Source organism: Mirounga angustirostris, unplaced genomic scaffold (assembly GCF_029215605.1).
Source record: "Mirounga angustirostris isolate CCGP_5_RB_7025 unplaced genomic scaffold, mMirAng1.0.hap1 SCAF_2, whole genome shotgun sequence".
Taxonomy (NCBI): domain Eukaryota; kingdom Metazoa; phylum Chordata; class Mammalia; order Carnivora; family Phocidae; genus Mirounga; species Mirounga angustirostris.
Genome location: NW_026991710.1, coordinates 165,918,685 through 165,944,363, shown reverse-complemented (window position 1 = coordinate 165,944,363; position 25,679 = coordinate 165,918,685). Strand labels below are relative to the sequence as shown.

Below are 25,679 nucleotides of genomic sequence, written 5' to 3'. Positions count from 1 at the left end.
AAACACACAAACACAACTGAAAAAGGTATAATTTTCTAAATACACACCTAAAATTACAAAAATTTCTTCTGCAGTTTCCAAAATCATCATCATGCATATTCACTTCTTGTGTACACAAGAGAGTAGAACCTTTTGCAACTGAAAATATAAATAAAGTTCCAATTACTCATCTTTAAAAATATTAAAAACTGAAAGTATGGTAAATTAATATAGAGACATCTAGACGACAGCAATGCCCAGTCAGTGTCAGCTACAATAAAATTTTTGGTGTCATCTACTGGCTATACAAGAAGAAGAAACACTAAAAACTATCCACTTGAGAATAGTAAAATTGCTATCATAGTGCAGAAATTATTAAGAAATCAAACAATCATTTACTCTCTTACCTGCAATTCTAATATTCTACTCCTTTCCCACCAATTACCTGAACTTTGACTAATATCTTATTCTTTTTGTCTTATAATTATTAGATCTACCTCTTGATGTAGTTCAAAGTTGTTTTGATTTGCAATTTTATTTTCAAATTTGGATTTACACAAGCAATACCTTTTATCATGACCACAGGGTAGATTACTAACTTTAGGAAAATGTAGTTTAAAAATGAACCCTGAGAAGCCCACACAGGAAAGAAAAATCCCCATAATATTTGGCTTTAAAAGCAAGAGGAGCCAAATTTTATGAATTCTTAGAACCAGTGGGACTTAAAGCCTGGAATTTTAAAAATCAGCAGCTAGGCTCTGGTTGAACCCAGAGGGCATTAGGAAGCTGAGTCCCCACTCTTAGACAGCAGGACAAACAGCCAGCAGAGATATAGCATGGAAGCAGCAGTTTGAAAAATACCAGGGGCAGACAAGAGGGAGAGGGATTTACTCATCCCAGAGCATCATTCAGAGAAGCAAGGATCATGGAGAAATGTCTCCAGGAACAAAGAAGCTGTCAGGTTCCATTTTCCTCCCCAAACCCCCAGTATAAACACAGGGCCACCTGCAGGAAACAGCATGGTGCAAAGAAAGTTGATACCTAACTTTCTTACACCAAGCCCCACCCTCTGTGCTTCAGTGGACTGGCCCTCCCTAGTCATGCTTGCCTCAATCCCAGTGCCATGGCCCCCACCCACCCTCAGAAGACCAGTGAAAAACCCACCAACACCCAGTCAACAGACCAACGAGTTTTATGGGACCTCAGTTCCTGCAGTGATGGTGGCAGCAGGTCTCATTTCACAAGAAGACCAGCACACACTTTGTTAAAATGTGCTGCACCCAGCCATGGACAAAACACTGTGCACAACAGGCAAAGAGAGCCTCTGCAGACAACTTTATTGAAGGAAAAAGAGACAAGGTTCAGGCAACACACATAGGAGACACTCACTGAAGCCTCAGGTCCTGGGGAACAGGAACACTGTACTGCAGGGTACTAAAGGAGCATGTCTTCATAATGCCATTACTTTCAATAGCAAGAGAAATGGCTGACTTTCCTAACAAGGAGAAAAAATGAGGAGACAGAGGAATGTACCCCAAATGAAAGAACAAGACCAAACCACAGTAAGAGACCTCACCAAAACAGATATAAGTAATATGACTGATAGAGAATTTAAAGTAGTAATCATAAAGACACTCACTGGACTTGAGAAAAGAGTGGAGGACATCAGTGAGACTCTTTAAGAAAAAGATAAAAAAGAACCAGAGATGGAGAACACAATAAATGAAATTAAAAATAGAAAAAATAACAGGCTAGATGAAGCAGAGGAAAGAATTAATAACCTGGAAGGCAGAGTACTGGAAAGTAATCAAGCTGAGCAAATGAGAATAAAAATAATTATGCAAATTGAGCATAGTCTTAGGGAACTTAGTGACTGCATCAAGCATAAAATATTTGCATTATGGGGATCCTAGAAGAAGAGAGAGAAAAGGGAGCAGAAATTTTTTGAAGAAATAGTAACTGAAAATAATTGATAGTAATACAATAACAATAGGGGAATTTAACACCCCACTTACGTCAATGGACAGATCATCCAAACAGAAATACAACAAGGAAATAGTGGCTTTGAATGACACACTGGATTTAACAGATATATTCAGAACGTTCCACCCTAAAAGAGCAGAGTACACATTCTTTTCAAGGGCACATGGGACATTTTCCAGAATAGATCACCTAGTAGCCCACAAAACAAGCCTCAACAAATTCAAGCAGATCGAAGTCATACTATGAATCTCTTTTGACTGCAGTGCTATGAAACTAGAAATCAACCACAAGAAAAAAAATCTGGAGAAAGCATAAATACATGGAAGTTAAATAACATACTACTAAACAATAAATGGGTCAACCAAGAAATTAAAAAATGACATCAAAAAGAACATGGAAACAAATAAAAATGAAAACACAGTAGACCAAAACCTCTGGGATGCAGAAAAAAAAAAGCAGTTCTAAGAGGGAAGTTTATAGCAATGCAGGCCTACCTCAAGAAGCAAGAAAAATCTCAAATAAACAGCCTAACCTTGTACCTAAAGGAGCTACAAAAAGAACAACATACAAAACCCAAAACCAGCATAAGGAAGGAAATAATAAAGATTAGAGCAGAAATAAGTTATATAGAAACTAAAGGAACAGTAAAACAGATCAATAAAATCAAGAGCTGGTTCTTTGAAAATATCAACAAAATTGATAAATCTCTAGCCAGACTAAAAAAAAAAAAAAAGAAAGAAAGAAAGAGAGAGAGAGGACCCCCCAAAAAATCAGAAATGAAAGAGGAGAAATAACAAACAACATTACAGATACACAAAGAATTATAAGAGAATATTATGAAAAATTACATGCCAACAAATTAGACAACCTAGAAAGAATGAATAAATTCTTAGAAACATATAACCTACCAAAACTGAGGCAGGAAGAAACAAAAAAATTTGAAAAGATCTATTACTAACAAAATGAAATTGAATCAGTAATCAAAAAAAAGTTCCCAACAAACAAGAGTCCAGGACCAGGTGACTTCACAGGAGAATGCTACAAAACATGTAAAGAAGAGTTAATACCTATTCTTCTCAAACTATTCCAAAAAATAGAAAGAAGGAAAATTTCCTAATCCATTCTATGAGACCATAATCACCTGATATCAAAGCCAGATCAGGACACCAAAAAAAAAAGGAAAGAAAAGAGAATTACAAGACAATATATCTTATGAACATAGAGGCAAAAATCATCAACAAAATACTAGCAGTCCAAATTCAACAATATATTAAAAAGTCATTCACCACAAACACATGGAATTTATTCCTGGGATGCAAGGTCGTTCAATATTCACAAATCAATATCACATCAATAAGAGACAGTGTAAGAACCATATGATCATTTCAATAGATGCAGAAAAAGCACTTGACAAAGTATAACATCCATTCATAATAAAAACCCTCAAAAAAGTAGATTTAAAGTACAAAGAAATCCTATCCACAGCAATCAGACAACAAAAAGAAAAAAATAGTATCCAAATTGGTAGAGAAGAGGTCCAAGATGGTGGAGGTGTAGGAGACCTTAGTTTCGTCTGGTCCCAGGAATTCAGCTAGATAGCTATCAAATCATTCTGAACACCTGTAAACTCAACTGGAGATTGAAAAAAGAATAGCTGCAACTCTGCAAATAGAGAAGCCACCACTTTCTGCAAGGTAGGATCTGTGGAGAAGTGAATCCAAGGCAATATATGGGAAGATAAACCGTAGGGGAAGGGAGCCCCCATCAGCCAGCTACCAGAAAGTGATATAGCCGTCGAGCACAAAATCAGAACTTTTAGAAATCTTCTCCAGTGGGGAACATCCCTGTCTGAAAGGCATTAAGGTGGCAAAGCAGGGCATCCTAGGTGGGACAGCATGGTCTCAGGATCCCTGGGGTCAAGAAAGAACAGTCGTTCCCGAGTGTGGCAGAGTTCCCAGGCATCTGAGCAGAAAAGCCAGCTGCAATCAACGAGTCCAGGAGTGGACACTCAGCTCAGGGTTGCCATAACCCCCCAAACCACAGTACAATCAGGCTGCTGCTCTCTGAGCAGGGGCCCAGCAAGTGGCAGACCAAGGCAAACACCTCCCCCCCACCACCACCACCCCCCCCAGGAGCGGCACAGGTGTCTGCTGCAGGAGACTGTAGGGTTTGGAGACTTGAAGTAGGATCATGTGTCTGAGTGAGCATGGAGGATAGACAAAGACCAAGGAGACAGGAGTGATTGATTGCTTTTCCCTGAGGGGGTACTGAGTACTGGGGGGAGTAAGCTTTCAGCTCTGGAACTGGAGATTGGGAGGCTGCCATTTTCATTCTCATCCTCTATAGTGGCACTGAAAGGCTTCAGGGAACAAAAGCCACCTAGAGCAACCCGGAGTCACTTATTTAGCCTAGCCCCCTGGGAAGGGTGGTGCAGTTCCACCAGGGGCAAAGACATGTGAGAATCAGAGCAACAGGCCCCTTCCCCCAGAAGATCAGGAAGAACATCTAGCTAAGACCAAGTTTACTGATCACAAATAACTATAAAACTCCAGTGCCAAAGAGAAATTGTGTCTAGAATTCATGGCTTTTTCCCCATGATTCTTTAATCTTTCAATTTTAATTTTTTTCTCTTTCCTTTTTCAACCAATTTCTTATTTTATCAACTCTTTTTTAAGGCTATTTTTAATTTTCACTTTTACAATTACACAATTACATTCTATCCTTTCATTGTATTTAATTTTATTTGTGTGCATATATAAGTTTTTCTTTCTTTACCATTTTGAGATGTAGTTTCTTCTAAAAAACAGACCAAAATACACTCAGGATATAGTGTATTGTTTTGTTCTGTTCACCTGTCTGTTTTCCTTCTCTCTCTCTCTCTTTTTTTTTTTGTCTTTTAATGTTCATTTTTACAGTTACATTCTATCCTTTCATTGTATATAATTTTATCTTTGTACTGATATAAGTTTTTCTTTATTTACAATTTTGGGATCTAGTGTTCTAACAAACAGACCAAAATAACACAGGATCCAGTGTATTGTTCTGTTCTGTTCACCTGTCTGATTATATTCTTTTAATTTTATTTTTCAGTTTCAGGTCTCTTCTGGTTTGTTTAGTGTACATTTCTCTGGAGTCGTTGTTGCCATTTTAGTATTTTGTTCTCCCATTCATCTATTCTTCTCTGGGCAGAATGACAAGAAGGAAAAATTCACATCAAAAAAGAGAACAAGAGGCAGTACTGACTGACAGGGACCTAATCAGTGTGGGTATAATTAAGATTTTGGAACAAGAGTTCAGAATAACAATTATAGTAAAGATGTTAGCTGGGCTTGAAAAAAGCATAGAAGACACTAGAGAATCCCTTTCTGGAGAAATAAAAGAACTAAATCTAATCAAGTTGAAATAAAAAAGGCTAAAATGAGATGCAATAAAAAATGGAGGCTCTAACTGCTAGGATAAATGAGGCAGAAGAGAGAATTAATAATAAAGAAGACAAAATGGTGGAGAATAAAGAAGCTGAGAAAAAGAGATAAACAACTACTGGATCACAAGTGGAGAATTTGAGATATAAGTCATAACATAAAGTGAATATTAGAATTGGGATCCCAGAAGAAGAGGAAAGTGAAGGTATATTGGAGCAAATTATAGTGCAGAACTTCCCTAATTTGAGGAAGGAAACAGGCATTCAAGTCCAGGGCTCACAGAGAACCTCCCTCAAAATCAATAAAAATAGGTCAACATCTTCATATATAACAGTGAAACTTGCAAATTTCAGAGACAGAGAAAATCCTGAAAGCAGCTTGAAACAAGAGGTCTGTAACCTACAAGGGTAGAAACATTAGACTGGCAGAAGACCTGTCCATAGAGACCTGGCAGGCCAGAAAGGACTGCATGATATATTCAGGGTGCTAAATGAGAAAAATATGCAGCCAAGAATACTTTATCCAACATGGCTGTCATTTAGAGAAGAAGCAGAGGTTAAAAGCTTCTAGGACAAATAGAAACTAAAAGAATTTGTGATCACTAAACCAGCCCTACAAGAAATATTAAAGGGAATCCTTTAAGCAGAGACAGAACCTGAAAGTAACAAACAAAGACCAGAAAGGAACAGACACAATACACAGAAACAGTCATTTTACAGGTAATACAATGGCCTAAATTCATATCTTTCAATAATTACTCTGAACATAAATGGGCTAAATGTCCCCAAACAAAAGACACAGTATATCAGATTGGATAAAAAAGGAAGACCCATCAATATGCCATCTGCAAGAGACTTATTTTAGACCCAAAGACACCTCCAGATTGAGAGTGAGGGGGTGGAGAACAATGTATCATGCTAATGGACATCAAAAGAAAGCTGGGGTAGCAATCCTTATATAGGACAAAGTAGATTTTAAACCGAAGACTGTAATAAAAGATGAGGAAGGACACTATATCATAATAAAAGGGTCTATCCAACAAGAGGATCTAATAATCATAAATATTCATGCCCATAACATAGGAACAGCCAATTATACAAACCAAATAAAAACACATTGATAATAATACAATAATAATAGGGGACATTAACACCCCACTCATAGCAATGGACATATCATTTAAACAGAAGATCAATAAGGAAATAAAGACTTTGAATGGCACACTGGACCAGATGGACTTCACAGACATATTCAGATCCTAAAGCAATAGAATATACATTCTTCTCGAGTGCACATGGAACATTCTCCAAAATAGATCACATACTGGGTCACAAATCAGGTCTCAACTGATACCAAAAGATTGGGATCATTCCCTGCATGTTTTCAGACCACAGTGCTTTCAAACTTGAACTCAATCACAAGAGGAAGTCAGAAAGAACTCAAATACATGGAGGCTAAAAAGCATCCTACTAAAGAATGAATGGGTCAACCAGGAAATTTAAGAAGAATTTAAGAAGAATTTAAGAAATAATCATGGAAACAAATGAAAATGAAAACACAAATGTTCAAAACCATTGGGATGCAGTGAAGTCAGTCCTAAGAGGGAAGTATATAGCAATATAAGCCTTTCTCAAGAAACAAGAAAGGTCTCAGATACACAACCTAACCTACACCTAAAGGAGCTGGAGAAAGAATAGCAAATAAAGCCTAAACCCAGCAGGAGAAGAGAAATAATAAAGATCAGAGCAGAAATCAATGAAATAGAAACCAAAAGAAGAGTAGAACAGATCAAGAAACTAGAAGCTGGTTCTTTGAATGAATTAACAAGATTGATAAACCCCTGGCCAGATTTATCCAAAAGAAAAGAGAAAAGACACAAATAAATAAAATCATGAATGAAAAGAGGAGAGATCACAACCAACACCAAAGAAATACAAACAATTATAAGAACATATTATGAGCAACTATATGCCAACAAATTAGACAATTTTGAAGAAATGGATGCATTCTTAGAGATGTTTTATAAACTACCAAAACTGAAACAGGAAGAAATAGAAAACCTGAACAGACCCATAACCAGCAAGGAAATTAAAGCACTAATCAAAAATCTCCCAACAAACAAGAGCCCAGGGCCAGATGGCTTCCCAAGGGAATTCTACCAAACATTTAAAGAATCATACCTATTATCAGCTGTTTCAAAAAATAGAAATGGAAGGAAAACTTCCAAACTCTTTCTGTGAGGCCAGCATTACTTTGATCCCAAAACCAGGCAAAGACCCAATGAAAAAAGAAAATTACAGACCAATATCCCTGATGAACATGGATGCAAAAATTCTCAACAAGATCCAACAGTCATTAAAAGCATTATTCACCATGACCGAGGGGGATTTATTCCTGGGATGCAAGGGTGGTTCAACATCCGTAAATCAATCAAACACTACATTAAGGAAAGAAAGCACAAGAACCATATGATCCTCTCAGTAGATGGAGAAAAAGCATTTGACAAAATACAGCATCCTTTCTTGATTAAAACTCTTCACAGTATAGGGATAGAAGTAACATACCTCAATATCATAAAAGCTATATACAAAAAACCCTCAACAAATATCATTCTCAATGGGAAAAAAAACTGACAGCATTTCCCCTAGGGTCAGGAACATGGCAAGGATGTCCACTGTCACCACTGTTGTTCAACATAGTACTAGAAGTCCTAACCTCAGCCAGCAGATAACAAAAATAAATAAAAGGCATCTGAATTGGCAAAGAAGTCAAACTTTCACTCTTTGCAGATGACATGATATTCTGTGTGGAGAACCCAAAAGACTCCAGCAAAAAATTGCTAGAAGTGATACAGGAATTGAGCAACAATGCTAAGCAAAATAAGTCAATCTTAGAAAGACAAAGATCACATGATTTCACTCACATGTGGAATTTGAGAAACAAAACAAACTAACAGAGGGAAGAAAAAAAGAGAGAAAGATGCAAACCAAGAAACAGATTCTTAACTATAGAGAACAAATTGATGGTTACCAGAGGTGAAATAGGTGATGGGGATTAGAGTACACTTATCATGCTGAGCACTGAGTAATGCATAAAATTGTTAAATCACTGTATTTTACACCTGAAACTAATATAACTCTGTATGTTAACTTTACTGGGAAAAATATAAGACAAAATAATGAAAATGAACCCCAGAAAAACTGCAACTATTACATTTTCCAAATAAGTCTGCACACTGTTTATCTGTATCTTGGCATATCCCATTATAGCAATAGGCAGTCTTATTATTGCATGGTTCTAAATCAGCAGATTTCACATCAGGTACACAAAATTCACTTCTTCCATTGCAAAATTCTGGAAAATCACATGGATCTTTGCTTTCCCGACATACAGTTCCTTTTACAGACATCTGTGGGACAAAGAAAAACAATTATTTTTGTAAAGTAGTAAACCAAAAATATAAAATAATTTAAACAAGAGCAATGTATTTCTGTCATTTCCATTATTACTACATTTTTAACTAAAGTCAAATTATGAATTTACTCAAAAGCTCCAGTGAAACAGATTGGAAAAAACCCAGATGTCCATCAATGGATGACTAGATTAACAAAATCGTGGTATATTCATACAATGGAATATTTTCAGCCATATAAAGGAACACTGATACATATGCTACAAGGTGGATGAACATTCAATGCTATGTTAAGTGAAGAAAGCCAGACACAAAAGGTCACATATTCTATGCTTCTACTTATATGAAATATCCAGAATAGGTTACTCCAGACAGAACACAAATTGGTGGTTGCCAGGGACCGAGGGGAAGGGAGAAAGGAGAACAAGGACTTAAAGGGCTGGGAGTCTCCTGTTTGAGTGAGGAATATGTTTTGGAACTAGATAGAGGTGGCAGTTGCACAACATTGTGAATGTACTGAATGCCACTAAATTGTTCACCTGAAAATTGCAAATGTTATGGTACATGATTTTCACCTTAATGTTTTTAAAGGCCCTACCAAATGTAGGAATTATCCATGTGTAAGGGAAGGGGCAAGGCACTGTGTAGAAAAGGCTTATTGCTCAATTCTGCTGATTTGGAGACAAAGGCCAAGATGAGAGCTCTGGTGAAGGGAAGAGCAACAAGGTTTATTGCTAAGTGGCAGAAACTCTAGGCTTGCCTCTATATTTATGCTCCTTGAAGACAAGTACCACTGGTTTTAGTTATAGCACATAGAGTGAAAAAGAACACACATAGAACAAAGTAGAATGACGTTAGAAGAGATTTCACTGACAGAGAACCTGGCAAATCTGAAATCTGGCAATCAAGATCTCTAATTAATCAGCTTCTATAATTGTCGTTGACTCCTGAAAGTGACACAGAAAAGGTAAGATGCTATGACGTGATCCCCAAAAGACAAATCTTACTCAGTCTCTTTTCAAGTGTGGCTATAAAGTAGAATTGAATGGAAAACTTCCCAAGGGAAGTCAAGGATTCAATCTACTTCTGGGACACACTGTTTAACAGAGTTAAACTTCAGTATTAGACATGCTACATGTTGTTGACTATTCTACATGGACTCCTTTTCTGCCGTTCTCAAAATGAGATTATTATTATTGTTTGTTTATTCAAACATTGAATGTCAACTTTGTGTTGGGTGGCTTATTTGTAATTTTGTCATAAGTTGTTGGGTCATGAAGAGCTACATTCAGGTATGGCCTCAGGTATGACCAAGAGGAATCCATAGTACCCAAATAATCTAGAATCAGTATTGGATAACTGGATGGATCTTGAGTAGAGACTGAAATACAGTGAAGGCGAAGATAAGAAAGAAGTTGAAAAAAATCTAAGAACATCTTCTGAATTCTGAAGTCAACTGTGTATGAATCAAATATTTAAAGTTATATATTTGAAAGTTGTGTAAAAAAAAAAAGAAATGAATGCACAAGAACAGAAAAATTCATGAAAGAAAATACTGTAGTAATTTGAAAGCTTACCAGACAAGTTTCTGTATCACAGCATGCTCCAGTGCCACACTCTGCAAATTCAGTCAGAGTACAATCTGCAGGATTACAGCATTTTCTCAAATGTTTGCAATGCTAAAGGTAAATATAATAAAGTTCAATAATAGGAATTTTCAATCATTTTATTTATTGTCAAAATGTACTCTAGTATGTCTCTTAGTTAATTACAATCACACTATAATTTTTACTTCTGTATTTATTTATAACACCATTTCATTTAAAACTAATATATTTCCAGTATAGGAAAAGAAGATAGTAATGAAATTATTTATGATTCCATAAATAATAGAAACTGAACTGTTAAAAATTTAATGTAATTTCTGTCAATCTTCTTTGTGTTCATAAATATATGCACTGTAAATTTAAAAGTATTTTTCCATTTATTATATCATAGTACTTTTTCATCTCATCAATTCTCCTCAAGATATCATTTTGAGAATCCATAAAAATTTATGAATGTAACAAAATAGAGGTTTCTAAATTATAACATTTTATGTAAAGGATGTTTCAATGAAATTTTTTTTTTTAAACAAGGATTTAACTTTTTTTTTTTAAGATTTTTATTTATTTATTTGAGACAGAGAGAATGAGAGACAGAGAGCATGAGAGGGAGGAGGGTCAGAGGGAGAAGCAGACTCCCTGCCGAGCAGGGAGCCCGATGCGGGACTCGATCCCGGGACTCCAGGATCATGACCTGAGCCGAAGGCAGTTGCTTAACCAACTGAGCCACCCAGGCGCCCTCAATGAAAATTTTATTATTATTATTATTTATTTTTATCTCCAAGATTTTATATTAAAGATTAATTCTAGAAGTTATTAGGTCATAGAGTACAAAAATATTAAAGACTATAACATACATTTATTTCCTTCTATCTATATACTTATCTATTCAGTGCAAGAGTGATGTTTCACAAGACTGTTAGTAATATTTAAAAATTAGTAGAGTGATAGGTGTGATAGGTGAAAATAAGTGCTTACATCTATTTCAGTTTTATTATTTTAATTACTAATGAGCTATAAATTTAAAAAAAATTCACATTCTGGTTTATATTTCTATGCATATATTTCTGTTAAGGCATTCTGTTTATTTCCTTTATTCATAAGCACTTTTATATTAATTATATTAACCCCTGGCCACTAATATATGTTTACTATGTTTTATAATTTGTCATTGACAACTGACTTTTGTTTTGGTACATTTTGGGTTTGTTTGTTTGGGTAAATTTTAGATATTGTGAGATTGTGAAATGGTAGAACTATCTGAGAACTCTGAGAACTATCATCTTTTTTTGTGGTTTGTTCTTGAGTTTATGGATAAAACTTTCTTCCAATCTGACCCCAGTAAATATGTGAGTAAAATGTTCGTGTTAGGTTTGAGTGGTGTGTTGTGAAGGAAGCTATAATGATGTATCTCTTTCCCAAAACGGAAGTTAAATTTATCAGTTGCTTTAATAGAATAATAATTTATTCCTGATCTTTTGTAATACCTGGATTGTTATATAAATATGCTATATAAAATTAGATGCAATGTCAATGTCTTCAATTACATTAACTGCATATACTAAAGTTTATTTAAAAATGTTATTATTGGGTGCCTGGGTGGCTCAGTCAGTTAAGCGTCTGCCTTCGGCTCAGGTCACGATCCCAGGGTTCTGGGATGGAGTCCCTGCATTGGGCTCCCTGCTCAGTGGGGAGCCTGCTTCTCCCTCTGCCTCTGCCTACCACTCCTCCTGTTTGTGCCTGCTCTCTCTCGCTATCTCTCTGTGTCAAGTAAATAAATAAAATTTTAAAAATGTTATTATATAAGTTTTAATATTTATAGGAGTCAGGTATTTTTCCATTTTCATGTTTCATTATTAAAAATAATGTATTATGCATAATATAAAGATTTTAATAAAAATTATCAAGAGTATTTAGTAAAGACAGAAGATTGAACACACACTAAATATTAATATTGGGAGCAAAAAAAAATCAATGACATGAAAGCGAAAGCCTCCAAATGCTAGAATCAAAGACAGAGCCTACAGTGAAGAGCATTTTCTGACAATATTCAATGTATAATGGAAAGCTACACCAAATGCTGGGCTTGTTGGAAGTTGGAAGTGGAAAGTTGATGTTCAATGAATCGCGGATTCAAAATAGATCCCATGGGGCGCCTGAGTGGCTCAGTCGTTAAACGTTTGCCTTCGGCTCAGGTCATGATCCCAGCCTCCTGGGATCGAGCCCCGCATGAGGTTCTCTGCTGAGGGGAAGACTGCTTCCTCCCTCTCCCACTCCCCGTGCTTGTGTTCCCTCTCTCACTGTATCTCTCTCTGTCAAATAAATAAATAAAATCTTCAAAAAAAATTTTTTTTTAGAAATGGATCCCACTAAGGGACTGGATGTGAAAACTTAAAAATAGGTAACTGTTAGGGAGTCTGGGTGGCTCAGTTGGTTAAATGGCTGCCTTCAGCTCAGGTCATGATCTCAGAGCCCTGGGATCGAGTCCTGCATCAGTCTCCCTGCTCTGTGGGGAGCCTGCTTCTCCTTCTCCCCTGATTGTGCTCTCTAGCTCTCTCTCTCTGCCTCTCAAATAAAGAAATAAAATCTTAAAAAGAAATAAAATAGGTAACTGTGGTATGCCATTGAGAAACTAGAGAAATCAAAGGATATATTTTTTACTTCTAGTTGTCCAAACTTTTATCAAATGTCTCTTCAATATTTAATATCATAATTTTTGTCTCTTTGTTAATTTTGATATATGTTGAAAAGTACCAAAATGTTTCTCTACTTCTGGAATAAATGCCAAAATTTTATTCTTTTTTTCATATATTCACTGGGATTATTTGATCATTTTAATTTAGACATTTCACAGGTATTTTCCAAAATATGGATCATTCAAAGTAATGTTAAACTGGTTATCAGAGGAATCAACTTTCATGATTTAATTCTATTTCTATATGCCTGCAAAAGACACTGGAAATGGATTTTTTTAAATGGTACACAAATTACAATAACATTCAGAAATATGAAATATTTAGGTTTTAATTTAATTAGAGACATCTAACTAAATGGAATGATATGCCATGTTCATAGTTTGAAAATCACATTATGAATACATTAATTCCCCACAAATTCATGTATATATCCCAAAAAAAATCCCAATCAAAATTTTGCAAAGTTTTTTTTATTTTTTATTTTTTAGGGGATATGGGTAGAAATGGAAAAATGATTCCAAATTTTACACAGAAATACAAAGACCTAAAATCACCAAATCTATCTTCAAAAAAAGTACAAAATATGAAGAGACAATTTACTTAATTTTGTGCATCAGGGTAAGAAGGGATGGTACTGGTGTAAGGATACATGTACGGATCAATAAAACACAAAGCATGTGAACTGTTTTTCAATAAAGGTAGCATAGTAATTCAATGGGAAAAATGATAGTTTTCCAACAAACGGGGCTAGAGATATTAGATATACATATAGAGAAAAAATATGCCCTAATACTTAACCAACAAAAGTTACTCAAAATGTATCATAGGCATACACATCAAAGCTAAAATCAGTAAACTAAAAGAAAACTTATGAGAAAGTTTCACAATCTTGGGATTGATAAGACACAAAGTACAAACCATGCCACATATTGGGAGAAAATCTGACAAAAGATTTGCATATAGTTTATATTAAGAATTCCTATAACTATATAATAAAAAAACAAACAATCCCATCAAAATATGTAAAATATGTAAACATTCAAAAAGGAGACATAGACATATGAATGTTGCACAATCACATGAGACACTGTCTAGTATGATTAGTCATCAGGGAGATACAAATTAAAACTACAGTGAAATACAAGCACACATTGAAATTACTAAAATGAAAGAGACTGGCAGTAACAAAAGTTGGTAAGAATAAGGAACAACTGCCACTCTCATACATAGATGGTTGGAATGTAAAATATTACAAGGATTTTAAAATGCAGATTGATGTTTTATTACAAATTTAATAGTACAATTAACATATGACCCAGCAATTCTATTCCTAAAAATAGAAAAAAAAGACATGTTCTTTAGAAGCATTTTTCATAATAGTTGAAACCAAAAACAACCTAAATGTTCATTAATAATTCCAGGAATAAACAAACTATGTTATATTCATACAAAAAAATACTACTCCACAATAAGTACCAATGAACTACAGATATATTCAATCATGCAGTTGAATATCAAAAATATAAGCAAAAAATCTACAATCAAAAAGGATCCAAAATCTATGATTCATTCATGTGAAGTTCAGTAGTAGGCAAAAATAATGTGTTGTGACAGGATTAGACGTTTCAGATACTAATGGGATTGACTGCTCCAAGTCAATGGAGTTATGGGAGAGCTGTCTGTGGTAATGTAAATATTTTAATACTTCTTTTATCCACATCTAATTAAGTATAACATAAGTCAAATTAAAAAACAAAACAAAATTCAGCAAGGCAAAAGGAAAACAATATAAATAAATATAATGAAGACTACCTAGACACATCCTAAATTTTGTGCTGAAACAAAAGACAAAGTCACAATGCCTATGGATCATCTGGCCAGGTGTGGAGCTAACTAGGTTGTTGAAGTTTTCAGTGATAACGGGGACAAATGGTCTTTGACCATTGTTGAGATTCCCGATGAGTTCCATCAGTGGGATTGGTGGTCTTGTAATATTAAGGAAAGCTTATTGTGGTGGTTATTCACTCACCTACACTATCAAGAAAATAAAACTACTTTCCTTCTGCCATAGCCATAAATATAGATAAAAAAATCCCTGGTGATCAAGAGCAGTTAGTCACTCTAACATTTACTGAGATATGTTCTTAATGCATGAGAAAGGGAAGAAATTAGATATTTAGGCAAAAGCCTAATGAAATCCTAAAACCTAGGCTCATCTGACTAACATTTTAGGGATCAATGCAGGTTTTTCTGGATTTGAAAACTAGGAAGTCACTTGGTCACTTAAGAACCAACCTCATGCTCTAAGCATCATTTGTCAGTGACCACTCCGGTTAATGATATAGACATGGAGTATGAGAATGTAAAGACTCACTGTAGCTTATTGCAGTAGGTCTTGTTAAGAGATAAACTGAGCAAAAATCAATTCAAACTGGGCAGCATCTAGTCTAGCCAAAGAAATATCTGCGAAGCTATACAAAATGAAAAGCTTTTACAGGCAGAAGGGAGCGGGAACAAGGAAGTTATACTGGCAAAAAAGCGTGTTTGTTATTGCAAAGTTACATTCCTTTAGGGGATATCAGGGGTCTATCAGGCAATAGCTAGTTGTGATCAGGTGATTCCTGACTTGGCTGGTTTAAGATTCTATTTCTGGGAGAGTTAAAACCATTTAAGTCTTGGTTTGGTCAACATGGGGCTTACCCCAAGTGACACCATTATGGGCCTGTTATCTTCTTTTTAACAGTCTTTACACCTATAATAAAACAATGGCCTACCCAAAATAAATTCCCATTTTCCAATAGATGCTCTTGAAATCCCGTGGGGGCAAGCAACCATTTTTCTCTGGTCCACTGTGACTCCATCTTAGGTTTTTAATGAAGACTAAGAGTGCCCAGATGATGAAATAGGCATGCAAATCAGATCAATCAGTTCATACAAACAGTGCAACCAGGCTATCAGAAACAACTGAATCTCCTCTTGTGTCTCAGGAATAATCTCTGAAAAACCATTCAGGAACTGGGCAATAAAATACTCTGAATAAACACTTTTGCAAAAGGTAGACAAAATTCCCTGCAAACCAAGGGCCGGGAAAAGAAAACCAATAGTTCAAGTCTGAGTCATAAGGCCATGTAGATCTGAATATTATGCCAGAGAAAATCTAATGAAGAATCTGATGGTCTGTTCTTGGGAGAAATTCTCTCTCACCACTGGGTTACAGAAGATCATCTTCAGAAAGATGAAATGTACTTTTAAAAAAAAAAGATTTATTTATTTATTTGAGAGAGAGAGAGAATTTCTAGCAGACTCCCCACTGAGCATGGATCCTGACACGAGGCATTATCCCATGATCCTGAGATCATGACCTGAGCTGAAATCAAGAGTCGGACACTCAACCCACTGAGCCACCCAGGTGTCCCAAAATGTATTCTTGTAAAAGACATTTTAAAAGGTAAGTAGACAACCAAGAGTTAAATCCCAGTGGAACACACACTCAAGACAGGAAGTATAGTCTTTAAATATGGTAATTTCTGGGGTGCCTAGCTGGCTCAGTTGGTGGAGAAGGGGTAGAGAATATAGATTACCTCTTACAGGCCCCTTCTGGTATTTATGTTTCTCCTACATTAATATTCAGTCTCCTAAGTACTGGACCTTGAACTTAACATCAGCAAAATGCTGCTGAGATTGCAACAAATGTCTTGGCAGCAATGATTTCTCCCAAAATAGGCCAATTTCTCCCTATCTAGCTTGCTATGATAGCCAAATTATTGTTTTCAGAAAACTGTAGGCTGCTTGGCAGGAAATAGTTAAAATGCATTCAAGGAGTTTGCCTATCAAAAGAAACACAGAATTGACACAGTCTTGTATTCATTCCTATTTCTGCTGTAAAAAAAAAATGTACCATACTTAGTATAAAACTGTATATGCATTATTTTTTAGTTCTGGAGATCAAAAGTCCAAAATGGGTCTTACTGGACTAAAATCAAGATGTTGAAAGCTGTGCATTCTCTGGAAGCTCTAGAGAAAATCTGTTTCCCTACCTTTTCCAGCTTCTAGAGGCCACCTGCATTCCTTGGCTCATGGAAACTTCACCTTCAAAATCAGCAGTACAACATCTCCAAATATCATTTTCACATGTCCTCTGACTCTGACCTGCCCTTTGTCATTATTACATTGGATCTGCTTAGATGATAATAGAGGATACCTAACACTCTCAAAGTCCTTAGCTTGATCATATATTCAAAGTCCCTTTTGCCATGTAAGGCAAAATTATAGATTGATTGCATACCTAAACATAAACTGTAGAAAAAATTCCAAATATATTTTGAGGAATACATGTGAACATTTGTGTGTGTTGCTCTATATGCTATAAAATGCAAATATCACAACTGTTCTTTCTGGCGTATCCACAAAAGTAACACACCATCATTTCCACAGATCCTAATGATCACAGAGGTGGGCCCTATTCAGTGTGGCAAGATACTTTATAAGGGCAGGATTACCTGCAGAAAAGGATCACTGGGACAATGATGGATATTTGTTACCAATGGTGGGACTTGGGTAAAGCAGGTAATTGACCTAGTACCACAAATTTTAAGAAGGCACACACTCTCAGGTCATGCATTGCTGACTCTGCGTGTTTTGTGGAAGTGATGGTTCCAATGGGCTACCTAGGGGTCTCCCTAGGAACAAGGTTAGAACATGGAGAGGAAAGGTGGCAAAGCTAGCAGCCTGAGGCTCCAAAGAAGACAGGGAAATATATCAGTAGGGTCTGAAATTCCCAAAACAAATGGATCATTCAAAACTTGAAGGCGCTAACCAGTGAAAAAGAGACTGGAGCAATTCAGGGACTTCTGGTTTCAGCTCTGACATGTAAAGAGCTCGGAAGTATCACTCCCACCTTAACTAAAGAAAAAGAACAGAACAAAGACAATTGAATAGGGGGTGAACTTTTGAGTAAATGTTGCTGGAATAATTGGATGTGCATATGCAAAAAAAAAAAAAAAATTAGACACAGACTATCTTTTCTGCAAAAATCAACCCAAAACAGATCAGAGAAATGAAAGTGAGTGAGAAGGGAAGGAGCATTGAATAAGTGAAACACAGGGGACTTTTAGGGTGGTGAAACTATTTTATGTGATGCTATAATAGTGAATTCATTATAAATTATAAATTTTATGAAAATCCTCAAAATTGTATAACACAAAAAGTGAACTACTGAATTTAGTTAATTATGATGTATCAATACTGGCTCATCCATTATAACGAATGTGCAACACTAACATTAGATGCTTATAATAGAAAAACTGTGTGCTGGAATTGGGGTAGTGGGAGGGATGGTTATATAGAGCTCACCGTATTATTTGCTCAATTTTGCCATAAATCTATTACTACTTTTAAAAAAATCATCAACTATTTTTTTAAAAAATAGATTGAAATTTCACAACAGGTAACACCTTCTGAAAATGTATGTTTGAGCTTATTAAACACTGGAACTAACCTGGCTATTGTTTTTTTATGGCTTTTGTGTATTTTTGTTCTTGTGTTAGTTTTAACACTTGATAAATTTTTTCTTAGTTCTCAACATGATACACATTCATAGCTTCTATAATGATTGGGTAAAGTAAGAACTGCCTATACTCCTAAAGTACCTCAAAGTTGTAGAATGTCGCATGTAAGGAAAAAATAAAGAAGTACTGTCTGGGGCTGGGGAAGTCATGAGTAGTTAGAGGCTTGCATTACACCACTGAAATATAAACAAGAATCAGAAACCATTGTTCCCAGAGTGAACAACAAATTAACAATAATTAAAATATTTTTTCCGGGATGCCTGGGTGGCTCAGTCAGTTAAGCGTCTGCCTTAGGCTTAGGTCATGAACCCAGGGTCCTAGGATGGAGTCCGACATCGGGCTCTTTGCTCAGAGGGGAGCCTGTTTCTCCCTCTGTCTGCTGCTCCCCCTGCTTGTGCGGGCTCTCTCTGACAAATAAATAAATAATCTTTTCAAAAAATAAATAAAATAAAATATTTTTTCCACTAATAGCCTTTGGCATAGAGCAAAGAGTATAGCTACTACTTTGTATACCATTGTGGGAAGTTGACCAAATTCATTTTAATTTCATCAGGCAATGCTTAGAGCATAGTTTTACTGTCCTGGACTCCCACAGTTATGTGTCTTCTCTGGATTATACTAATTCTTGTAAAATGTGACATACTATTGAGCGTGTAGATATTCTGTCACAATCATAACATTTTTATAATGGCCTGCACTGAAAAACTTTATTGCTTTATGCTGCATGCTATTTAATTTAAACATATATGACTAAAGACAGACTTTACAATTCAAATAATATTCTTGATATGTCACTATATGAGTCACCAAAAAAAGCAACTAAATTTCATTGGGGGTAGGTGGAGTTCAGCAACAAGATCATTGAAAGCACTCCAGGATAATGGGGGGAAAAAGCCTTGTCATTGGGCCTTACATCTGATTACAATCTCATGAAATTGCAGGCATCTCTGACCATACACAGCTGATTTCATCCTCTGGCCCTGAATCTCCTTTGATATCCACTGGCTCATTGGAACCAAAGAACTTTACTCCATAGTTAAGTGAAATAAATGTATGATTCTGATATTCCCATTAAAAGTTCTTTATGAAAAACCCAATCTAATTGGGTGGGAAAACCCCCAAAATTTCCTTCATAAACAGACTGGCCTCTGAAACTGGTAAACCTCACAAACAGGAGGCTGTTCACCCCATAAGAAACAGATATCACCAGCCCATCTACTGCTTCACCTGAACTACTAGATCATTGGGGTCCTCCCTACAAGACCTGTCTCATGCCAAGAAAATTTGGTTTACTGGAGAAACAGCATACCTCTGAGCCTTCTACCACACCTATGATAAATTGCTGATAATTTACAGAAGTGAATGCTGATGAAATAACCAAAAAATGTATGGAAGACATGCACAGATCATTCAAGAATAAAAAAACCCGGGGCGCCTGGGTGGCTCAGTTGGTTAAGCGACTGCCTTCGGCTCAGGTCATGATCCTGGAGTCCCAGGATCGAGTCCCACGTTGGGCTCCCTGCTCGGTGGGGAGTCTGCTTCTCCCTCTGATCCTCCCCCTCTCATGCTCTCTCTCTCTGTCTCATTCTCTCTCTCAAATAAATAAATAAAATCTTAAAAAAAAAAAAGAATAAAAAAACCCAAAGTAGGTAAGATATCTTCAATTCAAAGAAATACATACACATATACCTCAGGACATAGCACATTCACATATTGGGGAAGAGCCTAGAGCAATGCAGGGACATGTTCAGCAGGAAATATTTGCAAAAAGAAAGCCTTAACTGCAAGAGTCTTAATAATAAAACTTACATTTTCACTGACATGGATCAATAAATAAACTATACTATTCATAAAATTAACACTAAAAGAAATGAGGGCGGAGCAAGATGACAGAGGAGTAGGAGACCTGGATTTCGTCTCCTCTCAGGAATTCAGCTGGATAGGGATCAAACCATTCTGAACACCTACAAACTCAACAGGAGATTGAAGAAAAGAAGAGCAACAACTCTCTCATCAGAAAAGTGACCACTTTCTGGAAGGTAGGACGTGCGGAGAAGTGAATCCGAGGCGATATTCGGGAGGATAGACGGCGGGGGAGGGGCCTCCGTCGGCCGCTTCTGGCAAGTGATAGAGCCGCGGAGCACAAAATCGGAACTTTTAAAAGTCTGCTCCGCCGAGAGACGTCACTCTGGTGGCTAAGCGGGGGGTGGAACCCTCCGGGACAGTGTGGTCTCAGGACCCTCGGGGTCACAGAAAGACCGGGGGTGCCTGAGGGCGGCAGAGCTCCCAGGTAACGGAGCAGGGAAGCCGGCTGCAGAGGCGGAGCCCAGGCGCGGGCTCTCAGCTCGGGGTTGCCAGAAACCGGGATCCGCGGCACAGTCGGGCCCCTGCTCCTCCAGCAGGGACCCAACAAGCGGCAGATCCGGGGAGACTCCCCTTCCTCCCACGGGAGGAGCTGCGCGGGAGTGCACCGCAGGGATCTGCTGGGTTTGGAGACTCCACCCGGGGTCGGGTGCCAGAGAGAGAAACGCGCGGTCACAGGCCGGGTGAGCACGGAGTGCGGCCGGGGACCGGGGAGACGGGAGTGACTGACGGCTTTTCTCTGGGGGCTCACTGAGGAGCGGGGCCCCGAGTTCTCGGCTCCTCCGGGGCGGAGATTGGGAGGCCGCCATTTTCACTCTCCGCCTCCAAAGCTGGACGGAAAGCTCGCAGGGAACAAAAGCCCGGGAGAGCAAACCCGAGCAGATTACTCAGCCGGGAGGGGGCAAGGGCGGGGCAATTCCGCCTCCGGCAGAGACATTTGGAAACCACGGCAACAGGCCCCTCCCCAGAAGATCAGCGAGAACAGCCAGCCAAGACCAAGTTTACCGATCAATGAGAACGGCAGAACTCCAGCACTAGGGGAATACTGCACATAGAAATCATGGCTTTTTTACCATGATTCTTTAGTCTTTCAAAGTTAATTTTTTTTAACTGTCTTTTTTTCTTTTTTTTTTCTTCTTGAATTTTTCTTTTTCCCTTTTTCAACCAACATCTTATCAATCCCTTTTAAAAAAAAAAAATTTATTTTTCATTTTTAGAGTCCTATTCTATCCCTTCATAGTAGTTACCTGTATTTTTGGCTTATATATATAAGTTGTTCTCTCTTTAAAATTTTGAGATAGTTTCTTCTAACAGATTAAAATATACCCTAAATCTCTAGTATATGGTGTTTTCTATTCCCCTGCCTGATCACATCCTCTCCCTTTTTTTTTTCTTTTTTCTCTTTTTAAATCCTCTTCTTTCTTTTTTCAAACAACTTCTTATCAATTCCTTTTATAAAATTTTTTATAATTTCCATCTTTACAATCATATTCCATCCCTTCATCATATCAACCCTTATTTTTGTACATATATAAGTTTTTCTTTCTTTAAAATTTTGGGAGGCACTTTCTTCTAAAAGACCAAAATACACCCCAAATCTAGTGTGTGGCACTGATCTATATACCAGCCTGATCATACTTGATCACATTCTGTTTTTTTTTGCTGTTGTTGTTGTTTTGTTTTGTTTGTTTTTGTTTTTATCTTTATCTTTTTCTTTTTTTTCTTTTTCTTTTTTCTCTCTTTCCCTTTCTTTTCCCACTGCTTTCTGATTTCTTTACAGTATATTTTCTGGGGACGTTGTTACTCTGCTAGCATTTTGTTCTCTCATTAATCTAATCTCCTCTGCACAAAATGACAAGACGGAAAAAATCACCTCAACAAAAAGAACAAGAGGTAGTACCGACTGCCAGGGACCTACTCAATATGGACATTAGTACGATGTCAGATCTGGAGTTCAGATCATCACTTTAAAGATACTAGCTGGGCTTGAAAAAAATATGGAAGTTATTAGAGAAACCCTTTCTGGAGAAGTAAAAGAACTAAAATCCAACCAAGTAGAAATCAAAAAGGCTATTAATGAGGTACAATCAAAAATGGGGGCGCTAACTGCTAGAATAAATGAGGCAGAAGAAAGAATCCGTGATATAGAAGACCAAATGATGGAAAATAAAGAAGCTGAGAAAAAGAGAGATAAACAACTACTGGATCACGAGGGCAGAATTCGAGAGATAAGCGATACCATAAGACGAAACATTAGAATAATTGGGATCCCAGAAGAAGAAGAAAGAGAGACAGGGGCAGAAGGTATAATGGAGCAAATTATAGCAGAGAACTTCCCTAATTTGGGGAAGGAAACAGGCATCAAAATCCAGTAAGCACAGAGAACCCCTCTCAAAATCAATAAAAATAGGTCAACACCCCAACATCTAATAGTAAAACTTACGAGTCTCATAGACAAAGAGAAAATCCTGAAAGCAGCTTGGGAGAAGAGATATGTAACCTACAATGGTAGAAACATTAGATTGGCAACAGACCTATCCACAGAGACCTGGCAGGCCAGAAAGGACTGGCAGGATATATTCAGAGCACTAAATGAGAAAAATATGCAGCCAAGAATACTATATCCAGCTAGGCTGTCATTGAAAATTGAAGGAGAGATAAAAAGCTTCCAGGACAAACAAAAACTAAAGGAATTTGCCAACACAAAACCAGCCCTACAGGAAATCTTGAAAGGAGTCCTCTAAGCAAAGAGAGACCCTAAAAGCAACGTAGACCAGAAAGGAACACAGACAATATATGGTAACAGTCACCTTACAGGCAATACAATGGCACTAAATTCCTATCTTTCAATAGTTACCCTGAATGTAAATGGGCTAAATGCCCCAATCAAAAGACACAGGCTATCAGACTGGATTAAAAAACAAGACCCATCGATATGCTGTCTTCAAGAGACTCATTTTAGACCCAAAGACACCCCCAGATTGAAAGTGAGGGGGTGGAAAACCATTTACCATGCTAATGGACACCAAAAGAAAGCTGGGGTGGCAATCCTTATATTAGACAAATTAGATTTTAAACCAAAACTGTAATAAGAGATGAGGAAGGACACTATATCCTACTTAAAGGATCTATCCAACAAGAGGATCTCACAATTGTAAATATCTATGCCCCTAACATGGAAGCAGCCAATTATATAAGCCAAATAATAACAAAAGCAAGGAAACACATCGACAACAATACAATAATAGTAGGGGACTTTAACACCCCCCTCACTGAAATGGATAGATTGTCTAAGCAAAAGATCAACAAGGAAATAAAGACTTTAAATGACACACTGTACCAAATGGACTTCACAGACATATTCAGAACATTCCACCCCAAAGCAATGGAATACACATTCTTCTCTAGTGCCCATGGAACATTCTCCAGAATAGATCACATCCTAGGTCATAAATCAGGTCTCAACCAGTACCAAAAGATTGGGATCATTCCCTGCCTATTTTCAGACCACAATGCTTTGAAACTAGAACTCAATCACAAGAGGAAAGTCAGAAAGAACTCAAATACATGGAGGCTAAAGAGCATCCTACTGAAGAATGAATAGGTCAACCAGGAAATTAAAGAAGAATTAAAAAAATACATGGAAACCAATGAAAATGAAAACACAACTATTCAAAATCTTTGGGATGCATCAAAGGCATTCCTAAGAGGAAAGTATATAGCAATACAAGCCTGTCTCAAGAAACAAGAAAGGTCTCAAGTACACAACCTAACCCTACACCTAAAGGAGCTGGAGAAAGAACAGCAAATAAAGCCTAAACCCAGCAGGAGAAGAGAAATAATAAAGATCAGAGCAGAAATCAATGAAATAGAAACTAAAAGAACAGGAGAACAGATAAACGAAACTAGGAGCTGGTTCTTTGAATGAATTAACAAGATTGATAAACCCCTGGCCAGACTTATCAAAAAGAAAAGAGAAATGACCCAAAGCAACAAAATCATGAATGAAACAGGAGAGATCACAACCAACACCAAAGAAATACAAACAATTATAAGAACATATTATGAGCAACTCTATGCCAGCAAATTAGATAACCTGGAAGAAATGGAGGCATTCCTAGAGATGTATCAACTACCAAAACTGAACCAGGATGAAATAGAAAACCTGAACAGACCTATAACCACTAAGGAAATAGAAGCGGTCATCAAAAATCTCCCAACACACAAAAGCCCAGGGCCAGATGGCTTCCCAGGGGAATTCTACCAAACATTTAAAGAAGAATTAATACCTATTCATCTGAAACTGTTCCAAAAAATAGAAATGGAAGGAAAACTTCCAAACTCATTTTATGAGGCCAGCATTACCTTGATCCCAAAACCAAAGACCCCATCAAAAAGGAGAATTACAGACCAATATCCCTGATGAACATGGATGCAAAAATTCTCACCAAAATACTAGCCAGTAGGATCCAACAGTACATTAAAAGGATTATTCACCATGACCAAGTGGGATTTATCCCTGGGCTGCAAGGTTTGTTCAACATTCTCAAATCAATCAATGTGATACAATACATTAACAAAAGAAAGAACAAGAATCATATGATCCTCTCAATAGATGCAGAAAAAGCTTTTGACAAAGTACAGCATCCTTTCTTGATCAAAACTCTTCAGAGTATAGGGATCAAGGGTACATACCTCAATATCATAAAAGCCATCTATGAAAAACCTACAGCGAATATCATTCTCAATGGGGAAAAACTGAGAGCTTTCCCCCTAAGGTCAGGAACACGGCAGGGATGTCCACTATCACCACTGCTATTCAACATAGTATTGGAAGTCCTAGCCACAGCAATCAGACAACAAAAAGAAATCAAAGGCATCCAAATTGGCAATGGAGAAGTCAAACTCTCACTCTTTGCAGATGATATGATACTTTATGTGGAAAACCCAAAAGACTCCACCTCAAAACTGCTAGAACTCATACAGGAACTCAGTAAAGTGGCAGGATATAAAATCAATGCACAGAAGTCAGTGGCATTCCTATACACCAACAACAAGACAGAAGAAAGAGAAATTAAGGAGTCGATCCCATTTACAATTGTACCCAATACCGTAAGATACCTAGGAATAAATCTAACCAAAGAGACAAAGGA

The 25,679-nt window shown here is 37.0% G+C and overlaps 1 protein-coding gene across 1 annotated transcript in view; it reads right to left on the bottom strand.

Moving 5' to 3' along the window:
- The window catches only part of LOC123847768 (A disintegrin and metallopeptidase domain 3-like), a 116,693-nt gene that overhangs the window by 9,532 nt on the left and 81,482 nt on the right, over positions 1–25,679 (bottom strand). Inside the window, exons 13-15 of the mRNA XM_045879538.1 lie at positions 10,374–10,475; positions 8,598–8,793; positions 48–138 (exon numbers count right to left, since the gene is read on the bottom strand). Coding sequence (XP_045735494.1) covers positions 48–138; positions 8,598–8,793; positions 10,374–10,475 — 389 coding nt within the window. The remainder of the gene's footprint in view (positions 1–47; positions 139–8,597; positions 8,794–10,373; positions 10,476–25,679) is intronic.